This window comes from Elephas maximus, chromosome 2 (assembly GCF_024166365.1).
Source record: "Elephas maximus indicus isolate mEleMax1 chromosome 2, mEleMax1 primary haplotype, whole genome shotgun sequence".
NCBI classification, from domain to species: Eukaryota; Metazoa; Chordata; class Mammalia; order Proboscidea; family Elephantidae; genus Elephas; species Elephas maximus.
In genome coordinates, this window is record NC_064820.1 from 44,891,045 (window position 1) to 44,909,511 (window position 18,467).

At 37.4% G+C, this 18,467-nt stretch overlaps 1 protein-coding gene across 5 annotated transcripts in view; it reads right to left on the reverse strand.

The window, feature by feature from the left end:
• The window catches only part of FYB1 (FYN binding protein 1), a 185,662-nt gene that overhangs the window by 14,574 nt on the left and 152,621 nt on the right, over positions 1–18,467 (reverse strand). For 4 of the 5 annotated variants that reach the window (XM_049862759.1, XM_049862737.1, XM_049862770.1 and 1 more), the window contains 5 exons: positions 18,240–18,377; positions 16,516–16,541; positions 13,254–13,320; positions 9,922–10,021; positions 9,294–9,456 (listed from right to left, as the gene is read on the reverse strand). In XM_049862759.1, the coding sequence (XP_049718716.1) occupies positions 9,294–9,456; positions 9,922–10,021; positions 13,254–13,320; positions 16,516–16,541; positions 18,240–18,377 (494 nt within the window). The remainder of the gene's footprint in view (positions 1–9,293; positions 9,457–9,921; positions 10,022–13,253; positions 13,321–16,515; positions 16,542–18,239; positions 18,378–18,467) is intronic. The other variant, XM_049862752.1, reaches the window with a different exon arrangement.

An 18,467-nucleotide genomic window follows, 5' to 3' on the forward strand; every position in this document is an offset into this window, starting at 1 on the left:
ATTATTCAAATTTACACACCAACCACTAATGCTAAAGATGAAGAAAATGAAGGTTTTTACCAACTTCTGCAATCTGAAATTGATCAAGCATGTAATCAAGATGCACTGATAATTACGGGAGACTAGAATGTAAAAGTTGGAAACAAAGAAGAAGGATGGATAGTCAGAAAATGTGGCCTTGGTGATAGAAATGGTGCCAGAGATTGCACGACAGAATTTTGTAAGACCAATGACTTCTTCATCACAAATATCTGTTTTCAACAGTATAAATGATGACTATACAAGTGAACCCCACTGGATAGAATACACAGGAATCAAATCAACTATATCTGTAGAAAGAGACGGTAGAAAAGCTCAATATCATCAGTCAGAACAAGGCCAGGAGCCGACTATGGATCAGACCATCAATTGCTCATATGCAAGTTCAAGTTGAAGCTGAAGAAAATAAAAACAAGTCCCTGAGAGCCAAGTATGACCTTGAGTATGCCCTGCCTGACTTTAAAGACCATCTTAATAATAGATTTGAGGCATTGAACACTGATGACCAAAGACCAGATGAGTTGTGGGATGCCATCAAGGACATCATACATGAAGAAAGCAAAAGTCATTAAAAAAACAGGAAAGAAAGAAAAGACCAAATTGGTGTCAGAAGAGACTCTGAAACTTGAACACAGAGTAGCTTAAGCAAATGAAAAAAATGACGAAGTAAAAAAGCTGAACAAAAGATTTCAAATGGCAGCTCAAGAAGAAAGAGTAAAGTATTATAATGAAACGTGCAAAAGCCTGAAGTTAGAAAACCAAAAGGGAAGAACATGCTCGACATTTCTCAAGCTGAAAGAACTGAAGAACAAAATCAAGCCTCAAGCTGCAATACTGAAGAATTCTATGGGCAAAATATTGAACGATGTAGGAAACAACCAAAGATGGTGGAAGGAATACAGCAGAGTCACTGTACCAAAAAGAATTGGTCAACATTAAATCATTTCAGGAGGTAGCATATGATAAAGAACAGATGGTATTGAAGGAAGAAGTCCAAGCTGCACTGAAGGCACTGGCAAAAAACAAAGCTCCAGGAATTGATGGAATACCAATTGAGATGTTTCAACAAATGGATGAAATGCTGGATGCGCTCACTTATCTATGCCAAGAAATTTGGAAGACAGGTACCTGGCCAACTGACTGGAAGAGGTCCATATTTATGCCCATTTCAAAGAAAGGTGATCCAACGGAATGCGGAAATTATCGAACAGTATCATTCATATCACATGCAAGAAAAATTTTGCTGAAGAGAATTCACAAATGGTTGCAGCAACACATCAACAGAGAACTATCAGAAATTCAGGCCAGATTGAGAAGAGGATGTGGAACAAAGGATATCGTTGCTAATGTCAGATGGATCTTGGCTGAAAGCAGAGAATACCAGAAAGATATTTACCTTTATTTTACTGACTATGCAAAGGCATTTGACTGTGTGGATCATAACCAATTATGGATAATGTTGCAAAGAATGAGAATTTCAGAACATTATTTGTATTATTTGAAACCTGTACATAGACTAAGAGGCAATGGTTCAAACAGAACAAGGGGATACTGTGTGGTTTAAAATCAGGAAAGATGTGCATCAGGGTTGTATCCTTTCACTGTGCTTATTAAGTCTGTATGCTGAGCAAATAATTTGAGAAGCTGGAATACACGAAGAAGACTGTGGCATCAGGATTGGAGGAAGACTCATTAACAAACTGCAGTATGCAGATGAAAGTGAGGAGGACTTGAAGCATTTAGTGATGAAGATCAAAGACCACAGCCTTCAGTATGGATTATACTTCAACATAAAGAGAACAAAAATCCTCACAACCGGACCGATAAGAAACATCATGGTAAACAAAGAAAAGATTGAAGTTGTCAAGGGTTTGAATTTACTTGGATCCACAGTTGAAGCCCATGGAAGCAGCAGTCAAGAAACCAAATGACGTTATTGCATTAGGCAAATTTGCTGTAAAAGACCTCTCCTAAGTGTTCAAAAGCAAAGAAGTCACTTTGACCACTAAGGTGCCTGACCCAAGCCATGGTATTTTCTATCACCTCATATGCATGTGAAAGCTAGAGAATGAATAAGGAAGACTGAAGAATCGATGCCTTTGAATTTTGATTTTGGTGAAGAATATTGAATATACCGTGGACTACCAGAAGAAAGAACAAATCTGTCTTGGAAGAAGTACAGCCAGAATGCTCCTAGAAGCAAGGATGGTGAGACTTCATCTCTCATACTTTGTGCATGTTATCAGGAGGGACCATTCCCTGGAGAAGGACATCATGCTTGGTAGAGGGTCTGCATAAAAGAGGAAAACCTTTAACAAGATGGATTGACACAGTGGCTGCAGCAATGGACTTAAACACAGCAATGATTGTGAGGTTGGTGCAGGATCAGGCAGTATGTCATTCTGTTGTACGTAGAATCAGCATGAGTTGGAACTGACTCCACGGTACCTAACAACAACAACTATAAATGGTAATAGTGACAAGTTTGTTTGTTTTTTTTTTCATGAGTTAAAATGGGTGGTTCTGCCTTCATTTTGAATTTTCTCTTAAAATAAATTGGACAAGAAAATACTATAATAAATGTTTTTATGGTAGATTCATGTCCATATTAATAATAATAATAATAATAAAATGACCTATGTTGACTGAAGCTGTCACCAATGAAGTCAATCTCATTAAGAGTTGTTGTTCTTAGTTGCTGTAAAGTCGATTCTAATTCATTGCAATCCCATGTGTTTGAAGTAGAGCTGCTCCATAGGGTTTTCAAGGAAGTGACCTTTCACGAGCAGATCGCCAGGCGTGTCCATCGAGGTTCCTTGGGTAGGTTCAAACTGGCAACCTTTCTACTAACAGTCGAGCACCTAACCACTTGTGCTCAAGGACGTCTTAAGAGTTGTTAGGGCCTTGTAAAGCCTCTGTACTAAAATTAGAAGAAATGTATAAGAAATTATAAAATATAGCCAGAGACCTAAATTATTCTAGCATCAAATGTATTTCTGTTTTTTAAATAGAATCTTTATATGATTAAGAGAAATGTTTCAAAACAGAGGATATAAACACTATTTTTGGCAATTAGAGATTCTCATTTTCGTATGCTTTTAGGTAATCTACTCTTTAACCTAATTGTTCTAAGATTTTATTATAGACCTGTATAAAACTTGTAATAAAGTACTAAAACAGGCCTTTATCTGATCAAATAACTCATAACCTAGAGCTTAACTATCTCAATCTTAAATTATTAAAAAAAAATATTCTCGGATTCTCCAACTCCTGCTACAGTCACTCCTATATCTTGCCTTTTTAAGAATTCTAAGGACAGCTTTCTATTCTGTTGAACGCTGTGGATTTTTTCTTTTGTGGTGCTACAGTACATAAATGTCAATGATTGTGAATATTATTTGAGAAAGATATATCAAGGAGATAGAATGTGGGATGGTACTGTGCTGCTATTTTAGCTTCTTGAAATGATGTGATAATTTGGGACTCAGTTATGAAATCACTATTATATAGAATTTTTACAGGATTAATGACTTTTAATGCAGTATAGGTTTTATTGTCTAGTTCCTTGAAGACTCTCTGTCAACACCTCATTCTACTAAAATAATGACTCAGAACAATGTCAAAACAAGTGACTTACCATGAATTTTTATGTAAGCTGTACATTACAATCTCTGTAACTAATCTTTTGAAGTAGAAAAATTCTTTCTTTGCTCACATGCTCCGTGTGAATCCATAGTAGGGAATGTTAATGAAAAATGCAAATCAACAAAATAAACAAACAAAAAAACTCGTCCTGTCATATTTAATCAGCTCTTCAATATTGAGATTTTTGACACACCAGGGATTCTCAAAGATATGAAATCATTATCTGGAAACCTCATGTTCAGAGAGCAGAACACAGTGGCTTGGAACAAATGTGTTGAAATATGTGGTAGGATAGAGCCAGTTAAAAAAGTTAACACCCACCCCCCATATGTGCCAATTAAGTTTTTTCCCCAAATGTTTGCTTGCTACCATGCAGATGTGTCTCAGGAGGAATAACTCACCTTTCAGGAGGGTGTTGTGAGTGTAAAATTACTCAGGAAGTAAAAAACAGTCTTTGGGAAAGATGGAAATTATACTTTTTCTAATATTTTCAAAATTTTTTTTACTTAATAAAAATGACTCCTGATATTATCTCCTCATAATTTCATTTGTTGTGAGTAAATCCAGAAATCAAGTTAAATTTACTCAATTGGGGCTTATGTAGTTTCAAAAGCAATAAAATCATATTACATAGAGGTACGTAGGGAAGAGGAACAACATCCCACTTCAAGGGAAAATGCTTATAATTAATAGAAAGAAAAAACAAACTGTGATGTATAATACCTAATATAAATTATTATCCTAGTTTTATAAAATTTTTCTCCTTCCTCTTTTCCTCTCTCTCTACTTTTGGGGCTTGAATTTATTGTTGTTGTTAGGTGCTGTTGAGTCGGTTCCGACTCATAACTCTGTGTACAACAGAACAAAACACTGCCTAGTCCCGTACCATCTTCACAATCATTGCTATGTTTGAGTCCATTATTGCAGCCACTGTGTCAGTCCATCTTGTTGAGGGTCTTTCTCTTTTTTTGCTGCCCGTCTACTTTACCAAGCATGATGTCCTTTTGAAGTCTCCAAGGACTTCAAGATTAGACTTCAAATTAAGGAGACAGTTTCAATTTCTGAATTTTTTCAATGAGCATATGTTATTTTATAAATGGAAAAAAAATTTAAGCAAAGAAATGATCCATTGGATTTGGGAAAATCTAAAGCTACTTTAAAGTCCCTCCCTCTCTGATGCCCAAAGGAAATGCAAAACATTTTGGCCACAAATCATTCAGCTCATGCCTTATTTCACCCTCTGTAGAAAATTCTTCTCTAGTGACAGGAGGTGGGAAAACTCACAGCTTATGAAATACCAAGCTGTGAAGTACGGGCAAATATTAGTGAGAAATTCTGAACATTTAGGGATATGCCAGAAACATTTAAGATCTCCTCGCCCACACAGCATGTGCTTCCACAAGTAAGTGGGTGAGACTTTATCAAGTGTAATAATGGCTATGAAAGTGGCTATACTCCACTCTATAATGGCTATGAAAGTGGCTATACTCCACTCTATAATGGCTATGAAAGTGGCTATACTCCACTCTATAATGGCTATGAAAGTGGCTATACTCCACTCTATAATGGCTATGAAAGTGGCTATACTCCACTCTATAATGGCTATGAAAGTGGCTATACTCCACTCTATAATGGCTATGAAAGTGGCTATACTCCACTCTATAATGGCTATGAAAGTGGCTATACTCCACTCTATAACGGCTATGAAAGTGGCTATACTCCACTCTATAACGGCTATGAAAGTGGCTATACTCCACTCTATAACGGCTATGAAAGTGGCTATACTCCACTCTATAATGGCTATGAAAGTGGCTATACTCCACTCTATAACGGCTATGAAAGTGGCTATACTCCACTCTATAACGGCTATGAAAGTGGCTATACTCCACTCTATAATGGCTATGAAAGTGGCTATACTCCACTCTATAATGGCTATGAAAGTGGCTATACTCCACTCTATAACGGCTATGAAAGTGGCTATACTCCACTCTATAACGGCTATGAAAGTGGCTATACTCCACTCTATAACGGCTATGAAAGTGGCTATACTCCACTCTATAATGGCTATGAAAGTGGCTATACTCCACTCTATAACGGCTATGAAAGTGGCTATACTCCACTCTATAACGGCTATGAAAGTGGCTATACTCCACTCTATAATGGCTATGAAAGTGGCTATACTCCACTCTATAATGGCTATGAAAGTGGCTATACTCCACTCTATAATGGCTATGAAAGTGGCTATACTCCACTCTATAACGGCTATGAAAGTGGCTATACTCCACTCTATAACGGCTATGAAAGTGGCTATACTCCACTCTATAATGGCTATGAAAGTGGCTATACTCCACTCTATAACGGCTATGAAAGTGGCTATACTCCACTCTATAACGGCTATGAAAGTGGCTATACTCCACTCTATAATGGCTATGAAAGTGGCTATACTCCACTCTATAATGGCTATGAAAGTGGCTATACTCCACTCTATAACGGCTATGAAAGTGGCTATACTCCACTCTATAACGGCTATGAAAGTGGCTATACTCCACTCTATAATGGCTATGAAAGTGGCTATACTCCACTCTATAATGGCTATGAAAGTGGCTATACTCCACTCTATAACGGCTATGAAAGTGGCTATACTCCACTCTATAACGGCTATGAAAGTGGCTATACTCCACTCTATAATGGCTATGAAAGTGGCTATACTCCACTCTATAACGGCTATGAAAGTGGCTATACTCCACTCTATAATGGCAATTGCTTTAGCCTCTAATTTCTATCATTTCCAGCTTCAGGTTTAAGTAAGCTATGTTTTCTTTTCCTTGATGGATTAAACAGGAATGGAGGGTAAAGAAAATATTAGGGACACCACGGTGTTAGATTGCTAACATCTTTGCTGTGAATTAGAAGGTATGGGAAAAGGAGCTGAAAGATTTAGAGGCTCCCCAATGATACTCAACAAGCTAACCACATTGCTCAGGCTAAGATAGAGAACTTCTGTCTTCCAACTAGTTATACTAACTGCTCAGCAGGCTTCTTCCTGTGTCTGTATGTCTGGCTTTCATCTAGCTATCCAATGTAATTTCCAAATTGTTACATTAAATTCAGCAACCCACGTGCAAGGTACTAGGCACTGTACAATGTGCTAGGAATACAATGCAGAGAGCATCTCATTGAAACTACTCTCAATTTCAGAGTTTAATAAAAGTAATAGACTGATAAAATAATAATGACAATTATAGCAACAAAAACAGCAAGATGGTGGCATTGGGGAAAGACATGAATTATGGTGGGGTGGCTGGGAAGTAGGGAGTGGGGGTGCTTCCAATTTTAGATGACAACTCAGTTGTTCTTAATAGACAATTATAGGCATTCCAGACAGAATAGTAAAGACGGGTGAAATAGCATAGTTCATTCAGGGAATGACAAGAACATAGTTGGTATTTCTGGGATGATAGCTGCAGATGGGGAAGCAGCAGTCATTGAGGTTGGGGCTAGACTGTAAGGGGTTTTTTATTGAGTCTGAAGATTTTTTTGTGTTTTTAAAAATAGTATTTGGGTAACAGTGTCATGGGTGGATTGCTGAGAGTGAGGATGAAGACAGACATATCATTTGAAAGGCTATTGCAATAACCTAGGTGAGGGAGTATTGAATTTATATAGCAATCACCCCAAATTCTATAGAGATATGGGTGGAATTGATCAGAAGTTAAAAAAATTAAGAAATGTCAAGGATCAAGTCCAAAGAAAGAAGCAGAAGATATGGAAAAATAAAAATGAAGCAGGTGTGATAATTAAATCTTGGAATAACGCTTGACCAGAAAGGCAGTGCCTATTGGCTCAACTTTCAACTGACAGCACTTGGATTTAAAAAACACACACAAAAAAATTATTTTTGCACGAGGGCTTTTCTCTGGCTTCTAGAACTCTCTTTGTCAGCTTGATCAGCATCCTGAATGACTTCTCACCTGCCCAGGAGTAGGTTTCAACTTCAAAAGGACAGAAGTTGGTGTGTACACACCCTAATTCCTTTTCCCACTGGATGGGATAACACAAATACTCAGAGTTCCTCAGCAGGACTAAGCTCCAATTATCCAGTGGTAACTCTTTCGATAACAAGGCTATATTGGCTACCTTCCTTTCCCCGTCTCACTTCTCTACTGCCTACTGGTGCTTCCTGGAATCACTTTCCAGACAAACTACTTGCACACACTTCCTTATCTCAGGGTCGGCTTCTGGAGGAAGCCATCATAAGGCAAAATCCAACCCAAAGAATGTCTTCAAGTAAAAAACAGCAGATAACAAACAAACAAAATAAACCTTTTTGCCGTCGAGTCGATTCCAACTCATAGCGACCCTATAGGACAGAGTAGAACCGTCCCATAGGGTTTCCAAGGAGTGGCTGGTGGATTAAAACTGCTGACCTTTTGGTTAGCAGCCATAGCTCTTAACCACTGCCCCTAGGAAGATGGGAGTCTCTTCTCTGAGCTCCTGTTACTGGTGGTGTATCTATTCCTGCTCATCTGTATTTGTCTCTTGGAGCACTGGCAACTAGTTATTTCTAGTGAGCTTCAAGTCTTAATAGTGCACTGCTCTTGCCTTTTTATCTTTTTTTCCCTTATTCCATTTTCTCTTTTTAAAAGCCAATTACACCTCCTCCACGGTAACCTTAAATCCATTTTTCCCACCACTGAGTCACAGTGTTTTATTCTTGAAACTCCATTTCAGTTCCTGTCCCTGGGTTACCTTTCTCTCATTAGAATTCAACTCAGAGTCCATGGTTTCTGTGCAAACAACTAAGTTGATCTGTGGCAGCCATGATCAATATCAGCAGTCATGTTGGGTATCCAATCCCAGATATGCTGGTGTGTTGATGCTTAGTGCCATTGAGTAGATTCCGGGTCATAGAGACCCTATTTTCAATTACTCTTCCCTGGACTTTATTAAAGGAAACAAACTTCCTTTAATGACTGACAAAAACATTTCCATCTGTCAGCTGCACTAGCTGGTAAAGTGAAAAAGGACAAGGACTCTGTTGCATTTGTTTGGAATTGAATGTTGCATTAAGTATACCCAAGTAGGAAATAAAAGAAGTGAATTTACAAGGTAGGAAAACTGGAAATTCTAGATGTGAAATATGGTATATAATTTTAAAACCAGGACAGAGCAAGAGTTGCTACCTTTAGCACAGAAGTTTTCACTTTAGTGCACATAATCACAAGCTAGGGAAGATGTTATGGTCACAGATTCCATCCGACGCCCAGAGCTCACGATTCATCAAGTCAATGGTGAGTCCAGGCAACTACGATTTTAGTACATACTCAATGCTTTTTTGGTGTTAGTGGTCTATAGAACTGCACTTTGCATTTTGAGAAGCACTAATTTGGCATTACCTTGGCATCAAAGTATGTGTGTGTGTGTTTGAATAATACATAAAACCTGTGATACACACATGCTTATAGAGAGTACATCTGGTAATTGAAGAGATAGAAATAAAATGCCCTGATTTCAGCACAGCAAAATCTCCGGTTTCTTAAGGTTGTCCACAACTCCCAAAGCAAAGAGTAAAAAGAACTAATAGCTGTATGGCATAAGCGGTGACTCACATTTTCCTTCTTCATTCCTGCAGAGAACTTTTGTATCATCTGTATTTTGTATAACTTCAAGAGACTCGCCAGGCTTCACCTGTAGATCTCTGGTCCCCCACTTTTTAGAAGTGAAGGAGGGTGCAATTTTGGTTGAATATAGGACTCTAATTTCACCTTCATACTGGAAAAAAACAAAGAAAAACATTTCAATTATTAGCTGATGTATATTGCAACAATTCATTTATTGAAAGATTTATTAAAAAGTTCTTTGCTAAATAAGTAGCTTGTTGTTTTCAACGAATAATGTAAGAACATTAAAAAAACTTGGGGTGGGGACTCCCTCATAACCTCATGAGCCTAATATTAGAACTATTTTTAGATTACCTTTGAATGAAGGCTCAAAGGACAGCTATTTTCAGATGATTATTCTCAGAGCATGTATACTGACATGCATGACTGCTTAATTTTCTCTAAGAATAAATTTAAATCTAAAATAAATTGTTCAGAATAAAAGAACTTATGATGGAAAAGATAAATTGTGATACTGACAATTACACTTTTAAATGTACATTTTGGTACATAAAGATTATTGGTTCAGCTAGTCATTAGTGTTTTGAAATTTGTATCATATTTAAATATGACATACTTTAAATTTTTTCCTGAAGTCTTTTTCTTCTTTTTCCTGCTTTTTCAGCTTCTTAGGATCTTTTTCTTCTGTCTTTGCCTTTCCAATGTTGACTCCTTGACTAGGACGGTAGAACACACATAAAAAAATTAACGTTTTGCTTCAAATATATAAAAAAAAATAGTGTTGAATAGAGACTTAATTCATAACATTAAAGTTTTAAGTTTTATTTTTAATTAATATTTTTTTCTTAGAAATCTAGTACCGTTCAGTGTAACAAATGATGACATTTCATAACACAGAAGGGATTCTTCAGGAGAACACAGATTATAAATTAAAATGGAAGTAAGACATTATTATGTTGAACCATATAAAATCACTGATTTGTAGCTTAAACACGGCTTTTATACTGGCAGGTTCATATGGTTCAATCTATTCTTCAAGTATACATCTTTTTCGAATCTTTCATAGATAATTAAGTGGCCTGACCAATGTTATAGGGAAGGCTTTATAAAACAGAACACTTAAAAAAAAGACTGATTTTTACGGCTTTTTGAAGTTTATCTACATGCTAATTTTTTTATGTACTTAAAATGGGGTTACAGTGGGAGGTAGGAAATGTTGGTTAATGAAAAAAATTTAAGTAAAAGTTAACATTTTAGATATAAGAAGGAGTATCTTAAGGATGATGGCTAATATATAATCTTTATTTTAATCACCGTATCGATTGTTCATTTTCTGTGTGTGAGAGAGAGAGGCATATTTCAAGCGTTTGGATCAATTAATGGAGTTAATATTTAAATCAAACCAAACCAAACACCCAGGCATAAAAACATGGAAATCCACTATATCCCATATACACCAACTGGACTAAAGTCAACTTCCCCAGGTGAAGTGAATAAGCTTCAGATGATGATTCTCCAGTTTGTGGCCACACAAAGAATCACCCTGGAAGCTTTTAAAAAATACCAATGCCCTTGCCCAATCCTTAGAAATTCTAATTTAATTAGTCTGAGGGGGTCCCAGGTACTGACATATATTGTAAACTACCCCCCACCACACACACACACAAAAGCGCAACCCAAATCCATTGCCGTCGAGTTGATTCCAACCCTTAGCAATGCTATAGGACAGAGTAGAACTGCCTCATAGGGTTTCCAAGGAGCAGCTGGTGGATTCGAACTGCTGACCTTTTGGTTAGCAGCCTATAGTTCTTAACCACTGTGCCATTGTCAGGGTGGGGGCAAAAAACTTCCCAGGTGATACTGATTTGCGCTGGGGTAGAGAACCATTTGCTACAGTTAAATATGGATATTAGGGAAGGTCCATAAATCTCTGCAGAGGGAATTTTCAAAATCAGAATTACTTATAAATACTGTAAAATCTAAAAAGTTGATACTAATTTTTATTTAGATCGTCTATGAAAAAGTTTTGTTTGTAACGGTTTAGTTAGAATGTTCGACCCTTAATTTTTGAATCTTGGAAATTAGCTTGCTTGGTATGAAATGAATCTCACAATATTCTGCTTTAGGTTCTGCATCCAGTGCCAGGGTCTCCTGCCTTGCGGCGCTCCCGGCATTCATGGAATTGCTGACCCAGATTAGCTTTCTGGGGCTATTCAGAAAATATATGAATGTTACAAATGCCCACAAGCTGTCTTTGAAAATAGTTTACTGAAATGTATTTAAAGCTACCATACTACGTTAAAGAACATAAAATTGTTTTACTTTTGAAATAAGCAACATGTAAGAAAGTATGGAAGTCCCTGGGTGACGTCAGCGGTTAATGCACTATGTTGCTAACTGAAAGGTTGATGGTTTGAGTCCACCCAGAGGCACCTTGGAAGAAAGTCCTGGCAATCTACTTCCGAAAAATCAGCCATTGAAAACCCAATGGAGCACATTTCTACTCTGACACACATGAGGTCACCCTGAGTTGGAGACAACTTGGTGGCCACTGGTTTCCTGGTTTTAAGAAAGCAACACATATCATATAAACAATCAGCTGAGATTTATTGTGGGTGAAGGTGTGATTCTGGGTCCCTGGAAGATTGTTTTACAGAATGTGGAGGCATTTCTACACTAATATAAAACAGAAATGCACTAAAAATTGTCAGAGACAGAACTTGAAGAATTGACTTCCTGATGGTGAGGAATATTACAACTCGAACACATCACTGAAGACCATGAGATTTTCCTTTCATGGAGAACTGAAAAAGGAGAATAATTATTCCCTTTTCAGCTTTCTTGTTTATTTTACCTGTAGAACTTGGTCTTCATATATGAATGGCAGCTATTTTCCATTTGGATTCTTTGATCTTGATACTGTCTTTAGTTCAGTAAGATTAGTTTAACTATGATGATAAAAACATAAATACTTGCAGTTCACTGGTGCATATTTACCAGAACAGCTCAGAAGACACTGCTTATTGTGCTCCATTTCTGTTACTTTCATCCTTTAACTAATCAAGCACAGCTGTCTTCATTAATCTTTTTGTCTTGAAAATGCTGGAGGTATTCCTACTCTTTATATCAGATCATCTCTCATAGTTCCGGGAGTATAAGGAAGCATCCTGCTATGACATTTGCAATTTTGAAAGAATTTTCAAAAGGATTTCTTCTGTATCAACTTATCTTAACAGGTTTTCAGACAATTTTAACCTAAAATTAAATTGAAATCTTAGGTGTGCTGAACAATGTCACTATTCACTGTGGTCTGGCTTTTAAAATTTTGAATAGAATCTTTGAGAATCTGATGCTTTTATGAAAAAGGGACATGCTAAAAATCCTCTGAAAAATAAAGCCTCTTTTTTCCATAAAAGAAAACAATCTTCTTGTTGAGGATAGAGGATGCTTGAACACCATAGGTGAGGGCTGGGGTACGAACTAAGCAGTATATCCAAGACGTAAAAAATTTTGGAAAAAAAAAAAGAGTAAAAACAAAAGGAGAATAGGAGGTGATATTTTTTGAGGGAGTGAATGAATAAATGATGGCAGAAATCAGTGAGTCATAGGGCACAGGATAATTAGGAGACAAGGAGACAAGAATCTGGGATGGGGGTGAGAGAGGGAATGAAGGAAAGTCAGTGAGAGAGAGAGAGAGAGCGCGAAAGCGTGCGAGAGAAAAAGAAAGAGAGAGAGAAAGAAGACTCAGGAGGCAGGGTCAGGGTTTTCCACTGAAAACCCAGCAGAAACTTTGGATCTGGGAATGAGAAGGAAACGCTGATTTGGGGAGAACACAGCGTATAGGATCGCACACAGTAGACGCACACCCACTTGGGTTTTTATGCCAGTAGAAATTTCTTGAGCAGTCTCATTTTCATTACTTCATTTTGCTGAAAACATTTAAATTACCTGGTCTCTGTTGATGGAGGAGGGAAGTCGGAAGCATCCACATCATCGTAAACTTCCTCACCCATGTCTAACCAACAGACGAAATAGCAAATTTTGAAAAAAAAATTAGTTTGGGTTTTGACATGACCATTCAGTGATGTTTTCATACGGAGATTGTTTTAAGAACAATCAACGTTTTCCTGGTGTCTGGGTACATTTCTCCTAGAAGAACTTCCCGTTCCTTAAAGAAGAATGTTGTCCTTATCTCCCTGGATATGAGTGTTAAATTTCCCTACAAATAAACAGTGACCATGATTATAACCATGATTATTTGAAAATAAAACAGTGACTGTGATTATCTGGAGATCCACAAGTGGGACGAATGGCCAGAATAGCAGTTTGCTGACAACCAAATCAACACTACTGGCCATAGGCAGTGCAGATTGAAATCAAGATTCTTATGGGATTTCGGGTGCTGTGAAAATTATATCCATCCATCCGTCCATCTCTCCGTCCGTCCGTCCATCCATCGCTATCTGTCTGTCTGTCTATCATCTATCTATCCATCCATCCATCCCTCTATCTACCTACCTACCTATCATCTATCCATTCATCCATCAATCCATCCAATTGTGCTATGTAATTCTCTTTTATTAACTGCTCTATTTCTCAGTAACTTTTACCTTACGGTGATATTAGGAGTGGCATCACCTTCAAATCCAAAGACTATTTCTATTAATAAGACACTTCTGATACCAGCAGAAGTTGAAGATGAATATTGGTGAAAAGTTGCCATGATCTTAACCAGTTTAATGGCTTTTCCCATCTGTAGATACTCTTTACTTCTAGAGTTCTTATTAACAAAGCTGGGAGGAATGCTTCCTCTCTGAGCCTATTAATTTGCTCCACAGCAAATTAAGCTGAAGAGATGAGTTGGAGAGAGTATAAATGTTTAAAGGAATGAAATGTACCCAGTTTAAATGCTCTCTGGTATTGGCAAAGAATTGATTTCCTTTCAGAATTCTCTCTCGGTTTTCTCCTCCTATCCAAGGTTAATAGAGTTAATCATTTCACAGGATGAAACTTGCTCAGCTATATGATGAATTCATAATTGAGGTGCAACGGACCACTTTTATGTAGTCTTTTTAGTCATGGTCTTGTAACTCCCACAAAATGATTGGCTGGGAGTGTAAAAAATCGGGTGGGGATTGGTCAGTTTATTATGCAAATTGAGTAGTTTGTGGTCTACCAAGAGGACTGATCAGTTCATGGTACTGGTGGGGGAGCTATGACTTAAAACTAACAAGAAGCAGGCTTACATAAGGGTCAATTGCAGAGGTTCAGGGGGACCTCACTACCATCAAGAAAAAGAGTCTGGAGTGAGGTGTGTCCTTTGGAACAAGGACCCAGAGTTCCTGCTGAGAAGCTTTTAGACCTAGAAGAAAGAGCAAGTGCTGAAGATAGCACAGGACAGTGAGAAACAGTGACGGTAGGCTTGCAGGCCCATGGAGTGAGAGCTGAGTGTCTTTGGGCAGGAGGCCTGCCAATGGAGCTAAAGGGCTATAACACTTGCTTATGCAGGGCGAGAGAGGCCTGCACGTGCCCACGCAGGGGCCAGTATGGTGGCAAGAGAGTCCCACAGGCCTGAATAATGTGGTGGGAGCCAATGGGAGAGGCTCAGGAGAGCCTGTGCAGGGGTCTTCTCACTGGCGAGGCAAGGTCCAGCGAAGCCCAGCAGCAGAGCAGAAGCCACCAGAGCTATGCAGGCCTCTTGGGTAGTGTGGTGGTAGCCAGAGGCAGACGTGAACAAAGCATCTGACCTGAACCACAGAGTGCGTGCCCAGTGACGTAAGAATGGTCTTGGGTGATTAGGGGAAGGGTAAGTGGTTCTCCTTTCGAGACTCTGTTGTTATTGTTTACTGTTTGCTTTCTATAAATAATAATTATGGCTTTCACTGTACTGCACTCTGTAAGCATCTAGTGTGTCTGCTGGATCACAGGTGAATGTAGCACCCATGAAATGGTCGATGCCGGTGGGTATATGTGTCTCATTGCTAGCAGTCTTATGGTTGCCTGGAAGCTTGAGGTACAGCCTGTCTGTGTGTGCAATGCAGATAGACAGTCATGTACATAACAATAATAAATACTGTTGTGTCATTGGTGTCTGGAGGGGTAAAAGTTATTATTCCATGCACTTGCACTCAAAACACACTTGAGAACAAAACACAATTAAAACAAAATGCATATTTTGTAACTTAATTGATTATTTTTGTTCCATTTTATGCCAACTTTTTGTGGAGCTGTGTTTCTTGAATATCTTAAAAAACTTATAGACTAGGATACAAGTGCATCGTCAGGTATTGATCCATTTGTTAGCCTCTTGCAATTTTCAGATTAATACTGCAAATGAGATTCTATTGTCAGATGAACATTCTGGAGGAATAGATTATTTCTGGGTTTGGTTTGCTAGTTTAATATATTTTTAAATTAAAATAAACTTTTGAAAGACCCAAAATATTCTTGTGAGACTACATTTTATTTTGTTTAAAGTAAATAAAAAAAATCTTTTTCAGATATGTCTTAACCCACTGCTGTTAAGTTGATTCTGACTCATAGCAGCCTTATAGGACAGAGTATAACTGCCCCACAGAGTTTCCAAGGAGCGGCTGGTGGATTCGAACTGCCGACCTTTTGGTTAGCAGCTGTAGCAGTTAACTATCACACCACCAGGGTTTCCAAGATATGTCTTAGTAGAGGTAAAAATTAGCTGATGAAAATTGTACAAATAATAAATTTTGTCATATTTAGCAGTGAAATACTTACCAAATATAAATTACACGTTTAAAAAATTAAAGAAATTTAGATTCACAGGGGCCTTGGTGGCATACAATATAGTGTGTTTTCAGAAATCTTTGGAGTCTAATTGTCTAAATTGTGGGCTAAAGTGGAAATGCTCTGACTGAAGAAGGGTATGGAGACCTGCGGGTAAGGTATTCATCTCCATCTTGTCACTATCTCCATTGTGGCCCCTGTGACTCCTTGGTAGAACTGATTAAAAAACATCAATCTTTTTTACTTCCCTTTCCCTTCTATTTTATTGTTGAGAACTGTGGCCACTCAAGGTGAAGAGATTTGCCCAAGGTTATTATTTTTTATTATTTATTTATTATTTTTCAGTGACAGGGCTATAATTCAGGTATTTGACTAAAAACAATGCTTTCCTACTACCTAATCTACAAGAAATAAGATAAAAAAAAATATACAATTGGGTTTTACTACTTACCTAACTGTGTAGGGGGAGAAGGAAAACTGAAAAGAAAGTGAGAATACAGTTATAACCAGAATAATATGAACCTAGAAATTGAGTCCTTTATTTAGAAGACATTATTATTTAGAACAGGTAACATCCCAGAGGCTTATAAAGGTTAATCTGTTGGCCGTCATTCCCTTCTCATCCTCCATTTCTCCACGAAGTCCCCATTTTTGTCCAACCATTTGGAATTTAGCAAGACTTTCTTGAACTCCAACGTTGGCCAAAAAAGTCTACAGTCAAGACATTTTGTTGGTTTATTTTGCCAATAGCCATTGGACAAGTATTTTCAGATTTATTCTATGAGGTTTGGGCATGTTATTACATCAGAATAAATTAAATGGACTCAACATTTTGGAGCCATTTTGTGGCCGAGCACTGACCCGAAACTGTATTTGAATCCAAGACTAGAAATGCAGACACAAAATTAACAAAGGTCACAGGAATATTTATATGACCATGTTTCTTTTACACATACTCAAACCCAGGAGAATGATGAATAAGAGAGGAATGTCCACTTAAACGAGAGAGTGAGAACTTATTAACAGAAGTGATCTGAAATCAGAATTGGCTCGCATTTAGTTGCAACAGAAAAAGACCTCCACTTTCATTATTTTCTGAGCTACAGCTTGTAAATACACACACACACACACAAACACATCATTAGAAGAATGGTGCACAGGACAGGAATAGCCAGTAAAATTAGAGTGTGACAGATAGTTAATTCAAATGATCTAAAATCAGAACTGGGTGATATGTTAATTTGAGCAGTAAAAACAACCTCTGGTTTTATTTGTTTCGAAGTAAGGATTATATTTAATTAATGTTGCATAAAGCAAATACTTCTTGTTATGTTTTCTTATAATTTCAAGAGCACTGTTTATTGAGTGTTGTTTTGGCATTTCACAAAGGGTTTACATTTAGGAATGGCATTCAGAATTAACATTTAATCAAGACTTCAGTTAAATATGGTAAATTCATCAGGTACATATAAAACAGTAAGAATTTCCAGCACCAGGAAACTGGAAATTATGTATACTAAACGGTTATTTTGGGGACGGAAAGAGAAACTTTTTGCCTTAGCATTTATTTAGACAAACAAGATATTTAAAATAATTTGAGATTATGAGAAATACATCATTCAAATAGAATATAATGATTGTGAACCAAAGTTACAAAGACTTGAAACACTGTATTCAGATAAAAGAAATTTCTACCAAATTAATGTTTAAAAGCATATATAATTTGAAGATTTGTCAATATAGAATAGATATTACATGTGGCATTAAAACAGTGAACTTTTAGATGTGATGCTATAGTTTTAGAGAAAGTTCTACTAAACGGAATGTGTTTGTATGTGAGTGTGTAAGTGAGAGTGAATGAGTGCGAACGAGTGTATTAGGGAGCGAGGGTATGTGTGTTTCTGTAGGGCTACACGCTTGTGTGCATGTTGATGGGGAAAGCAAAATATATTTTTGAAAAATATGGTGATTTTTTTAATGCTTTGAGCTCTTTTTATATAATTGCACAAGTTTAAGGATGATCACATGGATGAGGCTAAGGTGATTAATGGTGACTAACATCGAAATGTTTAAGCCTAACCAAATTTGGTTATTGGTTATAAAATATTAGTAGCGTTTGATTAGATGGATATTAGTGCAGTTATTGTGCACTGGCTTTGGTGGGCTGGCTCTTACGATGAACCTTCATTATTGTCTGAATCAGAGACTTCTGATTTCTCTCGTATACTTTTCTTTTTGTCATCTTTCCCCTTTAACTTCTTCAAAATCCCCCAGGACCAGGAGTTACTCTTCTCTTCAACCTGTAGTGTGGAGCTTTGGAGCATGCAGGCATTGATCAGAATGAAATAAACAGTGGAATGTGAAGACATTGGGCTTGATATTTCACATTTTTTGTAATTATAC